Below are 22544 nucleotides of genomic sequence, written 5' to 3' on the forward strand. Positions count from 1 at the left end.
GAAGGCTGCTGTACAGGCGTTGCATAATATACAGACCATCGCCCTCAGGATCAAAACTGTAGCGCTTGACATCTGTCAGGGGCTTCCGTGGTGCAAGAACGCCAGAATCGCACTATTTCTGTTCCCGGTGCCCTGTGCACGCATTTTTATCAAACGGTGCGCACACGGTGGTCAAGAAACTGAGCGCCGCCTCATTCTCGCTTCTCTCTCTCTGCTCAGGCATCGGCGTTGCGCAGTTGTTTTCCACGTTCTACGTCACCGTGTCGTACAACTACATCATGGCCCTGTGCCTCTTCTACCTGTTCGCGTCGTTCCAAAGTTACTTGCCCTGGTCTCGGTGTGACGGCGACTGGAGTGACACCACGTGCGTGGACTCATTCAAGGTGAGCGTGCAACAAAAAGAAAAATGAAAACATACGTTGTACTCTTGTTTGAAATGCCATCGCTGTCATAATCTGGTAGCTACGTTCACTGCAGTGCTGGTGTCACTCCTACTGTATTTATAATAGTGTCTTTTTACTTATGTATTCTGCAGGCAGGGACACAGTCTTAATAAGATAGGGAGAAGGTTATCTAGGCACGCGACAACAGCGCTTGCGATACAGATAACTTGCAGTAACTAAGTTCACCGCTCTGTTAAATGAAGGTCCAAATAGATGAGGAGGTGCACCGAGCGCTGCATGACTGGATGCGCAGCCCAACAAAAGCATTTTTTTCCCCACAGTAACTTAAGCACTTTATAGGTGTTGCAAACTTGCAGTGAGCGTAGGCTAGATTATGTAGAAAAAAAAAAGGATGCTGAAGCATTCTTGAATTGCTCAGTTAATAATTTTTTAAAATAATTTAGGCTGTTTCATTCGACTGTCTCTCATATTATTAAATGTGAATAGTTATTCAGGATGGGTGTATGCGACGTCACGTGTTACGTGGCGTATAATTCGTTAATTGAAACGTGACATGATTCGTCCCCCTGATTGCGTTTTTCAGTCACAGCAGTGTCGGTTTACTGCGCCCTAGAAGACCACCACTAATACATTCTACGCCACTCAGGGACCTGCCTTGTCTACAACTTTCTTAAAGTTCAGCTAGGAAATCGTCAAATGTAGTTAGTCCCGTAGTACTTGCGTCCTCTTTATACGGGGTGTTCTTTTTTCGTTTTGGTTTTTTAGATCATCAAGAATTGTTAAACATATCGCCTGGGGCGGATCGCGTAATTGTATTTCTTGAGCTAGATTACTCGACGCGGCGTACGTTACTTGCAAGAGGAATCGAGATGCTTAATCGACTAATTTTTAAGACAATCGCTGAATAACTTTTAAGTTGACTACTTTACGGCACATATCGCCATTTATGAATTGTAACGGGTGAGTTTGCGAGTCGTATCCACTTGTAATAAATTCTAAGAATCGCACTGGTTTCGAGATATGCGCTGTGAAACTTTCGGTACGAATGCACTATTGTTCCGCTTACTTTTCTTTCTAACAAACCGCCGTTTTATGCATGGAAGCGCAACAGTAGCTCGTAACCAGGGGCCGGGCGGCGAGAACAGCATATGGATTCCCGTGAAGTGGGAACCACTTCCATCCGGCGCATGCGCTGAAAAGCTCATGAAATAAAGTTTTTCATTCATTCATAGCTGGAACGCCCATGTATTTCGTCGCACACTTTGTGAAGGAATATCTCGAAACTGGTGTCATCCCGGAAATTTGTTCTAAGTGGATACTATACTTGCGAACTCACCGGGTACAATTCGTAAATTGCAATATGTGCCGTGAAGTAATTAATCGAAACGTTACTCAGTAAATGTTTGTTAACTACGCTATTATGTGTTTTGACTTGTGCAAATAATTTCCGCCTCTTTGAGTAATCCAGTTTAATGTCTAGAGCTTTTATATCTGCTACAGGCGATTATACCGAGAATGCACTCTTGCACGTAAATACGCCCTGACCTAATTGTTTATCACAATCAATACTTTCTTTTCTTTGCAGAACCTAGGGAACATGTCGAACATCACGAATGCAGCGTCTGCTCCGGAGCAATATTTTCAGTATGTATAACAAGGTAACTTGAAGTGTTTCTCCCAAAGAAATGTTCAAGTTACACTTTCATTTTGGGAATTGCTCAGCTTGCTAGGCTTTTAATCGATGCAACGAGCCGTTACTATGGTCGACGTACATCAGCAACAAGTTTCAAAGCTAAACAGTTCCACGCTGATGCAGTGTCTGTGTGTGTGTTTGTGCATGTGTGAGTGTTTGAAAACTTGACTTAAGCAGCGTTCGCATCGAGCATACGGGAGTCAGTACAAAACAGGGAGAGGACGAAGACAAGGTACATTAATAACAGCTGACGTCCATTGCACGTGTCTCGGCTTATGTTACATCATGCAACGGTAAAGAAAGAAAGAAAGAAAGAAAGAAAGAAAGAAAGAAAGAAAGAAAGAAAGAAAGAAAGAAAGAAAGAAAGAAAGAAAGAAAGAAAGAAAGAAAGAAAGAAAGAAAGAAAGAAAGAAAGAACACGATGCTGCTTTCCACCGAATCAAGCAGCTTTTGTTGCCGTCACACTGACTGACAGACAACTCACACGTGCAAGTCAGTCACTCGGTCGAACTTGGAATTCCAGTTTGCTTCAGGGTGATGTGACGTGACGACAGCTGTTTGCTTTCGCGGCACGCTACACTGTAATCTTCGTTATCTATATATGTTTTCTTTCTGTTTTTATGCTACACGGTTACATAGCAGCCAAGGCGCGTGCCAGGAGCTTCAGTCGCTAATAGCGCATTGTTTTGGTCCTTTCACTGCTGTGTCGTGCGTGCGAAAATGTGCTTTTTTGTTTACCGTATATGCCTAGGGGAAATGGCGAAACAAACCGTCATGTTATAAAGGGAGGCACGACGGAACGACACTAGCGTTATACTGTCCAAATAAAGACTTAATCGGCTCAAAACATACTCGTTCGCACCTTTGTTCTTCTATTGCGTTCTTGTTCTTCTATTCCTATTGCTCGCAACATTACTGTTCCTTGCTCGTAGCAAAGTACTAAGATGGCAAGCAGCGCTTACGTCGCGTCTTGGTTAACCGTGTACTGCGGTGTGTCGTAACGCACTTTATCGTGCCTGTGTATTCGACGTCATTTTCCCGGCATGTCCGTGGTAACACATAAATGTTCGGTGAATCTACACATTCAAGGTAACAGCTTGAAAGGCACTTCATGGGAGCCATGTACGCGCTTGCTGAGTTTACAATAAAATCTCATCCTAGGAAGTACGTGCTGCGCGACTCTGGGGGATTCACTCTGCCTTCAACGCTAGACTGGCGTATGGCGCTGTGCTTCCTTCTAGCCTGGATCTGCGAGGCACTGTCTACGTACAAGGGCTATTCGTTCGGTTGGCAAGGTGAGGCGCCTAGCTTGGTGCACGTGTTACTTGAATGCCCTGCGTATACCGTTATTAGAGTGATTGTTTAGAGCGCCAAATAGATATGATTTGTCGCGCTCCGCTGACGTTACCTATTGCATCTTAGGTCCTATGCCCGGCCCTTCGAAGCAGTGGCAGGTCTTGGATTTATTGTTCCGATACTTATAGAAATTGGCCCTCTCTGAAAACTTTTAAGAAGGTTCTTCTTATGATATAGAAAGCGTCTCACTCGTAAATATCATTTTCAGGTTAACTCGCGCATTTCAATTTTTCTTCGTATTTTTTTTTCACTATTCCCCGGAATGTTTTAACAGCGAAGCTGTTTAAGCCAGCCGTAATTTGTGGTTCGTATCAAGAAGCTATCATCATCAGCAAGTGATAAATAAATAAAAGAAAAATTGGAGGACGCTTAAGCTTGGCCTTTAAGAGTAGAACGCGATAGCGTTATCGGGACCCGTTCGCATCGCATCGTTCGCGGTAAGTAGGCTTCATTCACTGCAACACTGAACGTGGAAAAGCCAGCTTACACCGATTCCCTTAAGGTCGGCTTCACTTTTAAACTCAAATGCATTGCTGGAAAGACTTTTTCTAGGGGCAATGTAAGTGGTCTTACATTAAAATGTGAAGGCCCTAGAACCTTTTTTTTATTATTTTATTAATTGTTTGCTATTGCCCCGACGCGCGCCAGTCTGGTAGAAATGCTGTAAAAGGGTTTGTGTTTGAGTTTCCTCGTACATTCAAATTACAATCCGACGGCGAATCCGACGCCGAATTGTAAGGTCGTATTGAGTAGCACTGACAATTGGGCGAGTTCGTACGGATGCATGGCTTCAGAACGGCGCAACAAGGAAGACGAAAAGACGAAAGAACACACGAACACAAGCGCCTGACACAACTTAAGTTTATTCCATATCACAGAGCAGATCTTTCGTCTTTTCGTCTTCCTTGTTGCGCCGTTCTGAAGCCATGTAAAGTCGTACTTTGCCATTTTTCTGACGGATTTCATTGGGAGAAATTCAATTTTTGTTCACCAAAACCTTGCACCACGTGGAGGGCCTGCGCGGTCGATGTGGTTGGATGATTTTCTCCGCCACCCGTGATCACACGGGTGGCGGAGAAAATCATCGGTGTCGGTGTTGCCGACGCCGGATTTTCTGCGACACGGGGCCCTAAACACTATCGCGTTAAAATTAACTTTCTTACCAAGGCGGGATACGTACCCACGATCCCAAGGCGGGCGTCGTAACCACTAGTCTATAGAGCTACGCTTGCAGAACATGCATTTATGCGAACCATATGAGTGCGTTCGATCTTCGTCGTCTTCGTCCACAGCTGGCGCGTTCGCACGCGCCCGTGGCAATGCTCTGCGAGGTGAAGAAGAGGTAGTAGTAGTAGTAGAGGTTCGGGGTGGGAAAAGATGCATATTTCGGCAGCCCTTATAGGGAGCACAATGAAGAAGAGGTTTTGCGTGCAATGTTCGGGAGAGAGATAAAGAAAATGAGAGCGAGCGAGAGAGAGAGAGACGCATTCACGGAGCGGGTCTGCTGGAACGTGTTGTCGGCATTGCAACGCGGTGGAACGCGGTGTCGGCATTGGAACACGGCGTCTGTGTTGCAAGCTGTGCTATGCAACGCGCAGTAAAGGCCGTAAGTCCGAGAGAGAGAGAGAGAGCGACATGCATTCACGGAGCGGGTCTGCTGGAACGCGTTGTCGGCATTGCAACGCGGTGGAAAGCGGTGGCGGCATCGAAACTCAGGCGCAGCCAAGGCCACACCTAGCTTCTACCAAGTTCAACCTAGCTACACGAGTATAGGCCTAGCTACAACCGAGTTTAAACCTCGACATAGCCATGTTCAACCTAGCTACAACCAAGAGATGCAATCAATCGACCAGCTTCGCTGTGTCTTGAGCTTTGCGCGGCCTAATGCAAGCTTTCGCCTTTCTTTTTTTATCTCCTTCCCCCTACGCATGCCGAGTATAGCATGTCAGTGGCTGTATACATGTCAGAAAAGATCTCGGCCTTAATAAAGAGCATCCCTCTCTCTTCTCTCTCCATCTCTCGAATGATCGGCTAGCCACAGAAGGCCTCGACTAAGGGCCTCTTGCTTTCCAGCTAATGTGCAATCTGGTACATTCTTGAATGGAGCACCTAATTTGTACTACAACCACTGAATGCAGCACATATTTGATACGAGGTTCACGAGTCTACCTAACGCACTATATCGAGCATTTATTTCCCGTGAAATTGAACTACTGCCGGTATTGCCGGTATTATGCCGGTATTATGTAATTATGTTGGCTTGAATATTAATTCAGTGTCCCCTTTGAGAATGGACCATAATTGCTTCGGGCGTGACCTCAAATCCTTTGAAATGTTCCAGCTTCTCCAGCGTTAAGCAAGACAATGCTAAAACCAGCGTCTGGGTCGGATTAACTGCATTATCGGGCGAAGTTTCAACCTTCGTATCAACCTATTTCGCTTATGGATGGACACAAAACTTCAGCGTCTAATCGAATACAGGCAACTTTGCTAAATCCATGCAAATAGTGCAGTCATAGAAGTCTGACGCTGTGCACTTTGCAGTTCAGTTGTATTTATCCTAAAATATTTTATTTTTTCTTGCAAACAATATTTATTCTTGCAAAGCCAAAAGACATGCTGGTTCATAATGCCACAGCCTATGGCAGAACATGATACGTAGGAAAATACAGTAGCCTTCTGAAACTATAGCTAAAGATAGTTCTTACCGCGGTCCGCAATTGTACGGCGCAAAGTAAATCCCTAATAATTTTTCGGTGTCTGTTTTCTTCCCAAGGTGGTGTACCTGACGTCTACGATGCCGTACGTGGTGATGGTCTCGCTACTGATCATCACTTGCCTACAGGACGGAGCGTTCAACGGCATCAAAGCCTTCTTCATTCCGCACTGGGAAAAGATCTGGGAGATCGAGGTACGGCACTTTGCATTTGTGTTCGGAACATCATTCTTGGAGAGGGCCATATCGCAAAGAGTGAGCCAGCTTGCACACTTCACGTTTCAAGAGAGTAAGGTCACATTTAGGAGAACATTCTCGTGGGTGTTACTACAACGAAAAGGGCGGGCGCATAACCATCCCGTGACGCCCTGCATTGGTTGACTTGAACGAGCACGAACTATACGAGCCGATAATAATGGTCGTCGGCAGTGTTGTGACCTAAATCGCCTACGCGATATACCAGTACAGTTCCTGTATGCTTCGGTCGTTCGTAGTTCACCTCTTCATCATTAAAGCAGCATAGTTTCGACATTGCTATAAAAAAGAGCGTCCTGCCATATAGAAAGACACCTCCCCTGTAACATGAGAATGTGGCGTTGGCGGTATTAGGTTAAGCAGTAGATTATTTTTAGAAAAAGGTATGCAGTAACAGTGCCGGTAAGGATATTTGAAATTGATGGCGGAAAACCTTCAAAACGCTGAGGCAATCGGTTGTCATTGCGACTGTGGAATAACTGGTACTAACCAATAGGGAAGTGGCGGGGGGGGGGGGGGGGGGGGGGGGTTGTAGTGCAGAGCGCGTAAAATTATTCAGTTTAGAGCTAGTTTGCAGATATCTAATGGTTTCAAGCAAGCGTATTATGCGCTTAGACAGACGTAGTCGATTTGCTACTTCCTTGTCAAGCAAAACCAGTTCCGTCATTCCACATAACCACTCACAGACGTAAAATCCTACCTTTCTGCTGACAATGCTTTTTTTTTTCTTCGTAATCTTCCTTTCACCACCACCAATGTCAACTTCTAATTAAGAGACCAAGCTTTCAGCGCTCGCGTGATAATGTTAAAATGAATGTTGATGGCAGTGCCCGAAATAAAATGATTGCGCCCAAATAAAAAAGCAAGGCCTGAAGGAACAATCTGCGCTTCTTCTTGACCCTTCTTGACAGGTATGGTTCAAGGCATGTGAGCAGTCGTTTTTCTCGCTGACGACGGCGTTCGGCCATCTCATTATGTACGCCAGCTACAACGACTTCAGGCACCAAGTGGGAAGGTGAGTCCAGTCCATAGCACCCATGTAATCAACCAAGCCACCGAGAACTGCTTATTAGAAAGATTTGCCAAGGATATAATTCTCGGGGGTACATGTTAGCAAGACATGGAAAAAAAAGGAGGGGGGGGGGGGATTCAGGAGGAGGTAGTAGGAAGAGCATAGCGCCCGTTCTGTTCCTTCCTACTTACTCCTACTAAAGTCTGTTCCCACGTCGCGCTAATATTTATCCCCTAGACTTCAATCAACTCGCGCGCCAACATATTCTACTCAACTACATTTCTAGTACATTGCGCCCCTTGTTTGATATTTCCGCTTCTTATCACATCAGAGATTTGTATAATAGCGTGCGGTTGGTCGAAGTAAGAGCCCACTCTGTTTCTTCCTATACTCTCTTGTACTAAAGTCGTTGTTGCCACATCGAGCTCATTAAATTAGTACGCCCTTGACTTTAATCAACTCGCCCAGCAAAATATTCTACTCAATGATATAATCTCGTATGTGTTGTTGGCAGACAAAAAGAAAGCAAAAAGAAGATAAAAACAAATAAGGCGTGTAAGCGTGACTACTGTGCTTTTCCTTTACATATTTTCAAATATCCGTTTCTGTTCGAGCTCCGGACGCACCGTAGTGTAGTAGTAGCTGTTGGTGTCATGGCCTTTAATCGTGGTCATTTAACGCATCGCCTTCTTCTCTCCTCCTTTTCACTGTTCCAGAGTGTCTGAAGCTAACCAAAGATGACAGCGTAATCTCTCATAAACATAATAAGAAAGACTGACCTCGCCGCTCTTACTGTTTAACTGAGGTCGTTCTGTGTCAACTTATCGTCATCCAACTCGCTCTTGTATTTCGATCGAAACGTTCGAGAGTTGTGCAGGGATTAAAATACGCTTACAAATTTTTACTGTCATCATTTGTTTCATTTCATCATGTTTATATTTTATTCAAACATCCCGTCCTTTTATTCTCCTGTAGAGACGCCTTCTTCATCAGTATTGCTGACACCATGACGAGCATCTTGGCGGGCTGCGTTGTGTTCGCCACCTTGGGATCCCTTGCTCACGACCTCAACACTGATGATATCTCGCAGGTGCTTAAAGGTGAATCCGGTAAGCACGATACTAGATTCGGTATTCATTTCAGTGGTTTGTCCCCTTAACTCTGTGCATCTACCGTTTCAGTTTCTAATAGGCACAAGTGAAACCTTCTGTTATGTTGTTTCTGATATTTCGATTTATACAAGCTGATTTCGCTTAGCTTATACCGTTTCGCCCAGTCGGTTTTGAATCTTATTATCACAATCCTAGCTTTGAAGTTACAGTCGACCAGGTTTTTCTACATTGGTCTGATATCCTTCGCAAGGTGCTTCTTGCAAGCTGTCGTCCCAAGCTTCGTATTCGCGCGAGTCCTTACTGTTTTGTTTGCGGCCAGTCTTCAGACTGAACACTCGACGCCCCTGTTTGTCTTTTTCCTTAGAAACCCGAATTTTCCAACGGCAAAGTTTTCCATGTTTCTGAGAGGTACAGCTTTTCACCAAAGTGCCAACGTTTTCTCACTAAATAACAACATAGCTTACGTTTTCTTTAACTGTAATGTAACGGTGAGCAAACAGTTTGTTCGTGATAAATTGGAGGTGGCTTGTTAGAAATGCTCTGGTTGAACTGTGGCCATGCGAAGCAAAGGGTGTCGTGCGTATCGAAATTTCTGTCTTTCATTTGCGCGCGGAAGGAAGCTTGTACCAATTAGTTTTTTTTACTTAGTACTGACTGTCGATTACTTGTCACTGAATTCCCACGTTTGATGATTGCTCCTATTTGATTGTGTGTAGATCTGGCCCTGGCCTTCGTCACGTACCCTGAAGCGCTGAGCAGAATCTCCTTCGTGCCTCAGCTCTGGTCCGTCCTGTTCTTCCTCATGCTGTTCCTACTTGGGCTCGGCACAGGCGTAAGTCAACGGTAGATTTTCGTAAACGTGAAGGCAGCAAAGTGCAAAGTTTTATCGGAGGAGTTGGCGCCAAGCAACTTCGATATACATTTAGTGATCATAAGTTGTCGAACAAGGGCTGTGTCTGTCTAGAGCCAACGTTTAGACAAGGGGGCCTGTCCTCGTGAAGGCGAAGCTATTTCGACAGATTTGGTCACTCGAAGTGTCCATCTTCCTGTGAGCTTCTGTCTTTTTTGGATTCAATATACTTTTGTGCTTTTATAGCTAAATACCAAACATACCAACGAAAAGCTGGAATGAACAACAAAACTCGTTTAAAAAACAGTTATATCACAAAGGCACAGTCATCGTGATCGCGAAACCAAGGCGAACATGTATTCTAACCATTTTTTGTTTCTCCCTACGGTCAAACATTAGAACAGGCTTACTAACGAGCAAATGCATTACGTAGATGATGATGTTTTGTATTCGTTGTTGTATTCATGCTGTATTCGTTGGTGTATTCGTATAAGATGCCGCGTCTCCGGTATTACGTAAACGGTAAAGTAGTTCACGGACTGTCTAAACTAAAGAGTTACGGAATACCGCGTTACTGTAGGCGTAGACGAGAGCAGCTGCGTTTGTGGTGCCATCTTGTGGCACAAGCTAATAATAATAATAATAATAATAATAATAATAATAATAATAATAATAATAATAATAATAATAATAATAAACACAGAGCTAATAATGTAAAGCATATTCTACTTAGCTACTCGTGTAAGCCGCCGGCAGCGACACAACCGTTAACACGCAGTCCGTTTCTTTCTTTCGACGAGAACACCCGTGCTACGCGAAAACGTTCTTGACGTCTTTTTTTTTTTGACAGAGCGTTACAAGACGTAGCTATCAGCATTGCTACTGCCTTCCACTTCCATGTATCCAGCAACTCGGTTTACTTGTAAAAGCTCACACGTATGCGGACAAGTTAAAACTCTTTACTATCTGTTTATTCCTACTTGTTCACTTTAGAAAGTTTTAGCTTGTCCCTATACATATTGCAGTTGTCGGAATACCGGGTTTCCAGATGTGTAGGCATCAGCAGTCCAGTTGGTGGAGCTATCTTCTGGTGCAGAAGATACAGAGGGGTCTTACAGGTTCCATAATAACAGATATGCTTTAGTAAGCTTCACCGCAATACTGACTTGTACTACGGTGAATCACTTTTACATAAATTGTGTGTTGCAGTGAAACATGCTGACAGTGCGTAATAACTCGTCAATTATGATAAATTAGCAATGGTTTTATATTCGTTCCGTATTGGCGCATATGCTTCAGTTAACTCCACAGTAATACGCCTACAGATCCGTATAACAGTGATGAATGTTGCTTTAGTTGTGCATTACGGTGAAGCGCGCTGACAGCACCTAATAAATAACAACTGATCAATTACAAAAAAAAAGAAAAGAAAAATGTAGTGCGCAGCGTACACCAGACACACAGTGTATTGCGCTGAAGCATACTGATAGTAGAAAGAACTATCAAGCAGTGAAGGCTATACTAAAATTGAAAAGGATGAACTTGGCACGTAGGGTTACATTGCATTCCTTAATTACTTAATTCATACAAAAAGCTTCATTGTTATACCTGCCGATATATTGCGGTGAAGCCTACTAAAACAAATCCGCAATCATTGAGCGCATACGAGGCCCTTGCCAGCTTTATTGAAGCGCCAGTTGTGTGTTGCGCCCGTTCTGTATTACGTGTCCCTTCTTTACCCGTGTTTTTATACACACCGCCGTGCTCATGCTTATTGCAGCTGCCAACCATATTCTACTTAGCTGCTTCTGTAAAGTGTCGGCTGTGGCATAATCCCTTACACGACTTTGTCCCAAGACATCGTCAAGACACCAGTCTTGTCACTGTCGTTCATGTCCTCCGGTGACTTGGTATTACGTGAAGTGTAATACGTCCACGGACAAGCCAGAAGTGCTCGTTTAATGCCTTGTTCTACGTAGGTCGGCGACGTCCAGGCCGTGACCACAGTCCTCACCGACCAGTTTCCTGCGCTCGCGAAGTGGAGGAGTCACATCGCCGTCATCTTCTGTGCCATCTGCTTCGGCACGGGTCTCATTCTGTGCACCGACGTACGTCGCAAACTGTTTTTTTAGATGCGAAGCAGCTTATGGCAGGGGCTGTGTCCGTCCCTCCGTCCCGCGGCGTACCACATCCCCACAGTGCATGCGCGTCACCGCCCCCTCTCTCTCCTCTCCTACGCTCCCCCCTTTCTCTCCTCTAGGAATCCGGAGTGGCGCGCACGACAGGTGGTGCGACAGCTGCATACTCCGCTGAGGGCGCCACGGTAGTTCCACGGTATGAAAATAACGGAGCGCGCGCGCCTCATTCTCTCTCCTGTGCAGCGCCGCGATCAGCGCTCGGGCCGCTGCCGCGAAACCATCTCCCGCTCAAGCTAACCATCTCCCCGCTGCTTCTCATCCACACATGGTTCCCTTTAGCGGGAGATGGAGTAATTTTTTTCCGGCTCACACTTGTCAATCTTCTTTTAACGCGTCAGGCATCGTGACATCGTGCGACCCTGAGTTGAGACACAAACACAGTGAGAAATATGGTTACGTAAACGAAACATGCGACTAAACCAAGTCTGTGCGAGCTATCACGAGTATTCATCACGTTCATTTCTGCTCTCTTCTTCGATCGACAGGAACGCTGACGACTGAGTAAATTCCAAGGTTGTGTGAAAATGAGTGCACTTAATTCAGGGCGATGATTACGAATAACTTCGATACGGAGAGAATAAGGGAAGGAACTAGGGCTGCAGGATACGTATAAGTTGATATATAGCTGTGTAGTCAGACTCGGGGGGGGGGGGGGGTGTTATAGCTTAATAAAGAAGTACTGACGGATATCTTCGAAGTCGTAGGAGCTCTTCCGCACATTTATAGCACGTAAAATGGTGACATTCAGCAAGTGTGATGGTCGGATCACACTTACACTTTATTTTGATACTGAAGCTAGTCCCAAAACGCCGGACCTGGCGTCATCGACATTGTTGCGACGTCATGACACAGAACAGAAACTTTGCAGACGTCTTGTAACAATAAGGCTAGGTTAGCATTAGACCAACGTTGCCCGCAACAAATAAAAAAGAACGCTGCGCGCGTTTCTTTTGGTTGTGCTCGTGTGTGCTAGCCGCGGCGATTGCAGTCAAGGAACGAGCCAATGGTACTACCAGGTGCGTCATGACGCATAGATGCCCCCTGGGTACCGAAACTAAAACTGGTTGCTTGAAACAAGTGTTATAGTAAATTAATTAGTACACTCTGAGGATTGCCAGTATTCGTAATATGGTTTAGAGGGCTTGGTGTCACGCGGCAGGTTTTTGCCAAAAAATTATGGTCAGCGGCCGTGTATCAACTAGAACGCCATATCGTGTGTTGACTTTTTTTCGATTTCCTTTCATTCGTGTCCCCTTCCCCTTTCCTCAGTACAGGGTAGCAAACCAGAGATAATCTTTGATTACCCTCCCTGTCTTTTTTTTTTTGCTTTTATATCTCTGTTGTTTCACTGTCTTCGCCTAATTCCCAAATATTATAAAACATGCAACGTTGTAGGTTTATTTTACATTAATCTTCTGCATTCTAGAAGCCACTAGAGTAACAGCAACTCCTTTACTTTAGATTTATCTCTTCTTAAAATATATTTCGTATAATCAGAAACGTTATTCATCCCGCTGATTCGCCTCATACGTGGTAGTTGAAAGTCTTTGTGACCATCGAGATGCTGTGTGAGGTTAGCATCACTAACCCTATCACGCTATGCCGCAACAAAAATATATTGACAACGCGGAGGGGAGTTCGATGACGCCACACTAAAATATTTCTATCGCGCGAGTAATATCGAGTTACAATTAATACTGGCAAATATATCGCCTGATTAAATCAAAATGACTAAAGGGGATGATACATGCGGGGTTAGTTGATGTGTACGTGGTTATTACCTCGTCTGTTCGAGCACTATGCTCACTGCGTCTTTTTTTTTTTTTTTTTTTGAATTTGCGCTCCTCTTTCCTTACCCAGAGTGGAAATGCGATGCGCCTGCTGTTTGACAATTACGGCGTCGGCCAAGCCGTGTTTCTCTACGCTATATTTGAAGTCGTCGGCCTCATGTGGATTTATGGTGAGTGTCGAGCACGCTCAAGGACTTGATGCCATTTGAACCTCGAGTCTTCATTGTTTCAATAACACTTGTTTGACGTCGGCTCAATAAAACTAATAACCTACGTAAATTTATACGCGGGGGCGACTTAAAATTCTGCGCATGTCTTTATAGAAACGCAAATAGAGTGTACAATGAGAACTCGTGCTCCAAAGGGTTCAGCCGGCGCCACTCAAAAAGGGTTCGAAAGGTACAAGTGTTAGCCGGAGGATGTGAGAATGCATGAAAACGGAAATCATGCTTGCGGGCAACGGAAATCGTAGATTATAAATTATTTATTGAAGGGAAACAAAAAGAATAGTAAAAACACAGCAGTTGTTTCGTGGATAATCCTCACCAAAGTGCTAAAGAAATTGAAGTAACAACATGAAAACGCAAATATCCTCAGAATTGTTTCCTTGAAGTATGGCTTCATTAATGCGCATTGAAGTAGAGCAATAAAGTTACATTTACCTTTACATTATTTACAGTAAAGTGAAGTCACAATCGCTGTGAAGGCGCACACAAAAGCCGACAATTTATATATTGCAGTGATGCTGCACAATGATTCATTACAGAGCTGCGGTGAATGCGATGATGATTAAAACAGAAAATTTGTTTCTGGAGCTTTCCTTCATGCTGATGGCTGCACTGGGAGGGGTCTATAAAAAAATGAACGTTGTTTTGTGCCATCATTTGTCCTTGTTGTGCGCAATGTTTGCTCGCTCTTTATCATTTCTTTTAGGGTGTTATAATTTTGGGAGTGGTTCTTATGCGTGGTCCGGCTATGCACGAGAAAATGCATGGCCTACTTAATAGCAACAATGGCTTGAAGAAAATCTTGGCAGCTGCTCGAGTGGAAGTAGCCTGTGTGTTTTTTGCACGTATGCCTTTTACACAGTGAAATGAATCATACAGTGAATGTAAATAAGAAAAACAAACCACATTTCAAATCCAGAATAGGGCGTGTGTCAATAAATGACAAAAGCCAACTAACCCCTCCCTGGCAGAGCTGTAAACGCACTTATTCTCTCTTTGCCAGAATTACTTGACCATCAAGACTAGTCTATAGACCTCCGTTTTGTAGAAAATGCGTGTGAAAATGTGCGCTCAGTTCGTGCTAGGTTAACTATAGGTGTTTTGTGCTTCGATTTCAGGTATCAGAAACGTCATCAGGGACTTCGAGTTCATGCTCAACACAAAGATTTCGTGGTTCTGGAAGATCACTTGGGGATTCATCACACCCGTGTCTCTCATTGTAAGGAGTTTGCATAATAATCTGTGGTAATACCATTGTTAGTGTAATTGACGGCTGGGCGTGTCTTCAGGTAAAACAATATCCTCCAGGTCACTTAGTGTTCGACCAACGCTTCAGCAGAGTTATCTGGTCGGCATTGTCTCCCTGTGTTTTACGCAATGTGATATTTGCGCCATGCTTAACCGAGTGAAGCATTCGTCACGGCGCACAACGGCCGTAGTGACATTGCGCTGGTACCTGCCGCGATTGTTTAGTGGCTATGGTGCTCGGCTGATAAGCACGAGGTCGCGGGATCAAATCCCGGCCACTGCGGCCGCATTTCGATGGGGGCGAAATGCGAAAACACCCGCGTACTTAGATTTAGGGGACGTTAAAGAACACCAAGTGGTCCAAATTATTCCGGAGACCCCCCACTACGGCGTGCCTCATAATCAGATCGTGGTTTTGGCACGTACAACCCCAGAATTTGTCTTTTGAATAACATTGCGCTGGTAAACCATGCGTATCGATTGGTTGGCTCGATCTGTTGGTTGGTCACCAATCAATCGATTGATTGATCGATTGTCAATAAATAAATAAATAAATCGATCAATTAAATAATCAATCAAGAAATTAACAATTTATTTACTTATTCATTCATTTATTTATAAATCCATCAAATAATCAATCAAGCAAGCAAGCAAGCAAGCACGTTATCCTTCACGGCTGTGTAGTTTTGGGGATACGCGAACGTCACCAAATACAACTCAGGCACACGGTAAATCAATGATCAATCAATGGTACGATAGATGAACGAAACAGATACCATACCAGATTTGTACTATGGTGCTAAAGTCGCCTTCTCTGAATGCCCGCAGGCCATCTTCATCTACGGCAACGCCACCGAGGGAGGCGCTTCTAGTCTGCCGCCGCTGGGACAGACCATCGGCTGGATCATGGCTGCCATCGCCATCGGCCAAGTGCCGTTGTGGATGGCCATCACCTTCGCCAAAGCTCCGGGAACCACCGTTTACCAGGTGCGTATCTACTTTTAGACGAGGTCTTCTAGTCTGTGCGTATCCAGAGAGCTGACTGCAATGACATTTTGACGAATACACTCTTCGGCAGTTTGAGAGCATAAAAAATAAAATAAGAACGACGCTCTCGTGGATTGGAATAGTGGTATATACTTTGCTGATTCGCTTTTTTTTTTTCTGGGATTTGAAGCAAGCCTAACAGCAGCGCGCGATGCAGAGTAGAAATTACAGAAAAGACAGTGTAGGACCACCTCCCTGCTTTAATGTAGCATGCCACCAAAGTGTATGCGTTAAATTAAAAATATTTTGCTCTTACGTGACGCTTGCACTTAAACGTTCTGTGAAAGGTACTTTCTGTAATACTGACGGGGAAGCTGCGCTATCAGCTCCAAAAGCTTACAGGAAACGTTATCCGCAAAAAAGACAAAAGAAAAAGAGGGGAAAAAAATGAGCGCAGCCTGTACTAGTGGTGTAAGGCTGGAGCAAACAGCGGAGCTTGTGATCGACCAAGCTACAGCCAGGGTCTCTATCCCGGCGACGCTGGATACTCAGTCGCAGACTCGCGTTCTCGTTCTCGAAACTCGGGATCTTCGACTCGACGACGCCTCTTCTCGGCTGCAGCTTCGGCATGGTATTCCGGATCGGCTCGCCGCCGACGCGCAGATTCTCGCTTGGCCGCACGAAGCACTTCAAGATGAGCGGCTACTTCGGGTGTCCGAATCTTACTTAGACGTCCCATTGTCAAGGCTACATGTACTCGGCACAGAGTAGACGCGAGTTCTGCCGCCGTCGCGGTGGCTTCGAGCTTTATATCCCCGTTGACGTCACGATAAAGCTCCGCCTCCATACGATCATCCAACTGTCAACGCGGCCTGGGCAAAATGTGTAACTAGGTGGCAGCAAAACTAGGCGAAGCGACGACGCGGCCTGATGAAGCGTTGACATGTCTAAGCGAAGCGAGACACATGTGGTTGCTAGGCGACGCGAAGTGACGTCATGGCTAGACGGAACAGGTGCACGGTCGTAGCAGCTTGGCGCGGAGGTGCAGAGCGGCGGCGAAGCGAGGCGCAGCTGTGCCAAGTGGTTGCTAGGCAACGCGCGGTGACGTTATCGCCAAGCGCAGTTTGTGGTCTACGATATACGGGCCAACCTCCGGTTTAAACAGCTCCGCTGTTAAAATATTCGTGTAACCCTCTGCAGGCAGCCACATGCCCCACCCATTTATTGATTGTTTACTCAAAGCGCTAAACGTGTCATCTTTCGTCCACGCAAATCTTCGGAGCTGGTAGCGTACGGGGCGTTTGCGCGAAAGACACATCTTTTGATTTGGAAGCGAATGATAGCGCAAAGTGTTTGAAATGCTTGATATTGTGGGGGGTAAGCTCAAGCGACTATCGCGCCCTGCGCATGCGCTGTATGTTGTTGCAGGAGGTGAATAACAACAAGCCTGTGCATAGTTACTTACGTGCACGCACGTACTCATTGCCGAGCACTGTGCGAGTGCACGTGGTAAAGTTTAGATCTCAATAACAAAAGGAGGCGAACGTTTGTTTGCTGAAGTTTCCCATCTTCAACAGGACGTTTATGCGGTCACGTAGCACTATACACACAATATTTCTTTGCCTGGGACAACTCACGCGCTTCTCATACCTGGGGTGTCGTTTCCGGAATCAAAAGCTTGTCAGTCATTACAGAATTACAGCCGTCGGTAAGTGAGCGGAGCACCGTTTGCGTCGACGGCAGCACTAAAGCTGGTAGCGCCATCTTGTAACACCTCCTTCTACTACAGCTCCCGAGAAACCTTCTTGGTTCGCGTCATTTATCTCGAGAAAGTGTTAAAAAAATGACAATAGAGAATCTGCTAATGATTGCTGCTGCGACGCCTTTGCACAGAGGCGCCTGTCCGTGTCTCTTATTCTGTTGTCCATGTCTTATTTTTTTGCGCCTAAAACCATTTATAACCTTTGCACCAGAATGTAGGCAGAACAAGCTCGTCGCAATCATACTTTCTTGTTTTCTAGTTGACGTTAGTGCCAAAAGATGGCGCCACTATCGCTGCGGTTCAATTATTTATCATTACTTTTGGCCTGGATATATATCCTCCTGAGACCCGAACAGAGCTGTGGGACATAATCGCTCTTCAAGCAGGTTGTTATTGTCTACTGTTAAGCTATGAACGTCAAAAAAATTTTTTTAATTTATCTACCACGTTTTTAAAGATTTATGTAATATCTCCATCATCTCCTAAAGTTCAAAATTAATCCGGAGCCCTCCACTACAGCGTGCCTCATAATCAGAACTAGTTTTGGCTCGTAAAACCCTAGAAAGAATAAGGATCTCCTAAGGTTTGCTATGGTAAACACCTCATTTCATTGCCTAAGCGCAGAGATGAAGATGGGACTACGTGTAGTGCATTGGCATGTTGCTGCCGGGTCCGGTATTTTCACGCAATCTCAATGATTTCGAAACACACTTCGAGGTTGCTTTGGCGGTCTGGAACGACAGAAAAGTCTAGATCAATTAATTTAGTGTCAAATTTCTCGAAAGCGGATAACAAGAATATGAGTAAACCACCTCTTTACAGTTACACATGTACCGTATTTCATGCCGAGAATGAATATATTGCGTAATCGCTTCCGAGCGAATTTCGAAAAAAAGTTGAAGGCAATGTGTAATGTATTGTTCAAGGGCTCTTAGGAAGTTAAGGCTGCAACATCGTCATCAGAAGCAGCACGTCTGGATCTGCAATTTTCCGGTATTCAGTAAACTGTGAAACATTTACGGTCATCATGCTCAAACTTTCTATTATTACGTCTCAATCACATTTGTATCTCGCTTTCCTGTTCCGATTTCAGAAACTGAAGGCAACCTTCTCGCCCTCCGAGAACTACGGTCCACGCGACCCAATGGTTCGCAGCGAATGGAACGCGTGGAAACAGCAGCAGCTAAAAGCAAAAATAGGACGGTTCGCAGCGCCCTCACAAACGCCATACGTCATAAGCGGTCAAGTCAACCCGACCTTCACCCCTGACGCCAGTGGTTAATCACTGTTCACTCTCATCAAAACTTTCGAGCACAGGGTTGACCGATGATCTGATTTTACTTGCCGCATGTGCTGGCACATTGACGACGGCCCGCAGCCTGCTGCAGAAATAAACGACACCACGCTAACAGACAACGTAAGCCTTCCAGAAGCCAACGTGTCGCTTGCCCTCGGCGATTAATACGTGTCACCATCGGGAGTTGAACCACAAGAACTTTCGTCGCACCGTCCACAGGGCATGATTCGCAAGAAGTTTACTTCATGATGATGCGCGATTGTTCTTGCTATGCATTTCTATCTAGAAGGAATGACCCAGCCTCAAGCGGATGGCGTCGGAACAAAATGAAGTGCAGTGATGGCTCGGCTGCAGAAGCGAAGGCGTCATTTCATCTTTTGGGCTTACAGGAATGGCTCACCGCCCTCGGCGGAGAAGACGTGTGTCGACTTGTGACGATACTGAAGTGACAAGTAGCGCGTGCTGCGATGTGGGTCGTGTGTTTGCTGTGTTAAGCGGGCAGTGGCGATTGCAACGGATATCTGTGATAAAAACTACGTGGCGAACGATTGCCACGGAACAGTGCACTTTCGTTGACTTTTAGTGCTGTGACGACGTCAATACACCATTCATTCTCAAATATCGGAAAGCAGCAATAAACTGTTTTACATCGTATTGTGTCATTTCTCTCTTTTTACTTCCCTCTCGGAATTATTATTTTTTTAGTGATATAGAATGACCAAGAAAATACCTGCGAAGTACATACAGGTCAAAAGTTAAATGCCCAGACACCAGATGGGCCTAAGCCAAGCAAACGAAGACGAGAAGGTTTTTTTTTTTTGTGTTCATTACTGACGTTTAAATATTATCAGAGTGAGTCATTTTGCATTTGCCGTTAAATGTGGTGCAACAAACCTGGAAAATTCCTTGTTTCCACAGATCTGTTCACGTCTATTCATTTTTTCTTTTGTAAGTAGCCTGCTTTTCTCCCAACCCATGTGCTTATTTCTTTTTCATTTATACATGTTTTATTTACACACGTGCTATCCGATCCTTAGTCGAACGCTCATGCAGTGCGTTTTGATGAACACGGCAAAAGAGCAACTTATCGGACTGAGATTTGCCGGTCGAGCTGAGCCAGTGTCGAGCCGGGCTGGATCAGCTCGACTCGACACTGGCTCAGTCGACTGAAGCCAGTGCCGTATCCAAGGTGCCTGCAAGGTGCTGTGGCAGGTTCGCAGCGAGCGTCGAATCGAACCGTATGTACTGTCTTATTTCTCGCCTTGACGGATGCTGCTGCACCACACTCGATCCGTTAAGGTAGAATTCATGCAAGCGACGTCGGGTCGGGCTGTCTGAGTCCGCCTTCTCACTCGATTCACTCTTGTCAGGTTCATGTATGCGAAACCGTAGTGTACGGTACGGGCCGTTACCTGATCTGACCTGCTGTTGCCCAAGGCGTGCGCTCAGTGCGATAGTTATGTTATACAATAACTATGTTTCGGCCTTTAAGGCCAGTTTTGTTGCAGGTTTAGCTTTCGGCTTAACTTAGCCGATAATATTTCGGTTTCAAAGATCCGTTGCGTGACGCGCTGAAGTATCAGGATTCGTACACCAACACTCAAACGCAATAACCTTTGACCGCCAGGCATTTTAAACCGCAGCGATCTACGACTCGTGGCTTTTAGTAATTTTCGTTGATTGCATGACCAAGAGAGAGTCTTGTCATTAATTTTTTTAGAGATACGGTGCATGCATGTGCGCACATACGCAACCCAAGCGCACATACGCAACCCAAAAATGTTAACAAGGGCGTGCTCGCGCACTGTTCCCGGTTTTACAGCTCCGTATCTTTTTTTTTCTTTTTTTTTTCTAACCTTCCGGCTTTCTTACACGTTCTCGTAGTACCTTCTGAAAAAAGCGCAGCGGTGTTGTGCTAAGATAAAAAAAAAAGTAATAATAACAGCGATAAAAGAACTAGCTAAGAATTTCAACGTGTCACAACATGGGCGCAGACTCTTCTGTCTATCCGAGACGCAGGTCCAGCGAACAGACCAAAAAAAACTAGAGATTGACTCTACGCATTGGGTTCTCAACACAGCGCTACCGATTCGTTGTTCGCAAACAAAACGGGTACTAAATTTAAGAAGCAGTGACGTCACATTCCCGGCCAAACAAATCAGATTATAGATAACAATAAGCCACATTCAGTACAATTTCAAAAAACAGAACGATATAGGGGAATTCAAAATGCCCGCTTGCTGCGACGATGGCAGCGTCACCTCTCCTGCGGGCACAAAATGACGCACGTCCAACTAAGTGTGGCCTCCGAGCTTGAGACGAGCGGCGTGTGGGATGTGGAAGTCACGGAGTCTTGTGTAAAAAGGCAGCTTTTTAAGGTCTCTAGGAGAGGGCGCCACATGTTTGGTTGTGATAGGGAGCGTACGAGCCTACGTTGCATGTAGGCTCCCTACGTTGCGAAAGACGACTGAGAAATATGAACGAAAATAGATGGGAGGCTAGGTTATTTAGGTACCTGTATGAGCATGGGGGTTGGGGGGTGGGTATGGGGAAAATGGTGACTTTCGGAAGATAAAAAAAATAATCCAACTAGGAAATTTACCAGTAAAAGCTAGTCTTGTGGTCGGCCTTCTGGTACGAGCAATGGAGAGGAAGCCGGCAATGAAGCAGTATCGAACAACAATAAATAGACTCAGATAGGAAAACTTTTATAACTATAAGGGCAGTTTCCTACTTAGAAGTCACATTAGGGCCTATGTGAGCGGGTTGTTATTGAATATTGTTTTCAGATGTAGACGATTTGTCTGAGAGACGGCTGGAAGACTTGTGATGCGTAGCTAGGGTGGGAAAACATGCAATGAAGCAACCTTATATTGTGAGTAATATAGCTTAGTGCATAAATGAATGCATGACAGTCCGTTACTAATAAATGGCGAGGCACAAGCTGCCTGTGAGGGAAGTATAAGAGCGTTGCCGCATTGCACTTAATACATTTTTTTTTTTTAATAATTCAGGTGCACCAAAGAGCTTAAGAGCTTGGGAGCTTGTGCATGCGTTTGAAGTATCATAAATCTTTACCCTTCAGATTTCAGTTCTTGCTGTTCCCTTCGCTGACTTACTCTCCATTGTATCGCGTCTCAAAGGGGTTGCTAGATGGTGATGAAGATGGCGAGGACGACGCTAACAACAACAATAATGATGATGATGATGATTAAAGACAACATCCACCTTGCAATAAACATCCCTTAGGTTGTAAGAAAAATGCCTTATTGGTTCCTTTCTTGATGAAACCTCACTTTTAAGCACTTTTTATGCACCAGTGTGGTCGCCACAGCTGTGCAGCATCATTTGCGTTTCTTCGTTGTAAGGGCCACAAGAAACAACTTTCAATGAAATACCTCAGAACTGCGTTGTAGAAAATGTTCCGAGTTAGTTTAGATCTTCTCAGGTGTTCCGAACCTGTGGGCTTCCGCTGGTCTTTCGGTAGACGACCAGTTCGATACCCGATTACATGACCTGCTGTTCCCAGCTGGACGTATATTGTCTCTGGGTAACCGCGTATGCCGGCGTGTCATTGTGTACGCGAAACGTAAGTAAATGTGTTTGCACTGTTGCATAGCTTACTGGAATCGAAGCT

General features: G+C 45.0%; 1 protein-coding gene across 1 annotated transcript in view; it reads left to right on the forward strand.

The window, feature by feature from the left end:
• Positions 1 to 19561, forward strand: part of LOC119460883 (sodium-dependent nutrient amino acid transporter 1-like) — a 35681-nt gene extending 16120 nt beyond the window's left edge. The window contains 13 exon segments of the mRNA XM_037721997.2: positions 220 to 383; positions 1990 to 2048; positions 3259 to 3373; positions 3375 to 3392; positions 6230 to 6364; positions 7336 to 7439; positions 8412 to 8545; positions 9265 to 9380; positions 11378 to 11506; positions 13457 to 13556; positions 14732 to 14832; positions 15690 to 15848; positions 18704 to 19561. Coding sequence (XP_037577925.1) covers positions 220 to 383; positions 1990 to 2048; positions 3259 to 3373; positions 3375 to 3392; positions 6230 to 6364; positions 7336 to 7439; positions 8412 to 8545; positions 9265 to 9380; positions 11378 to 11506; positions 13457 to 13556; positions 14732 to 14832; positions 15690 to 15848; positions 18704 to 18892 — 1523 coding nt within the window. The 3' untranslated portion in view covers positions 18893 to 19561.
• The last annotated feature ends 2983 nt before the right edge of the window (positions 19562 to 22544 follow it).

This window comes from Dermacentor silvarum, chromosome 8, assembly GCF_013339745.2.
Source record: "Dermacentor silvarum isolate Dsil-2018 chromosome 8, BIME_Dsil_1.4, whole genome shotgun sequence".
In the NCBI taxonomy this organism is placed as follows: Eukaryota; Metazoa; Arthropoda; class Arachnida; order Ixodida; family Ixodidae; genus Dermacentor; species Dermacentor silvarum.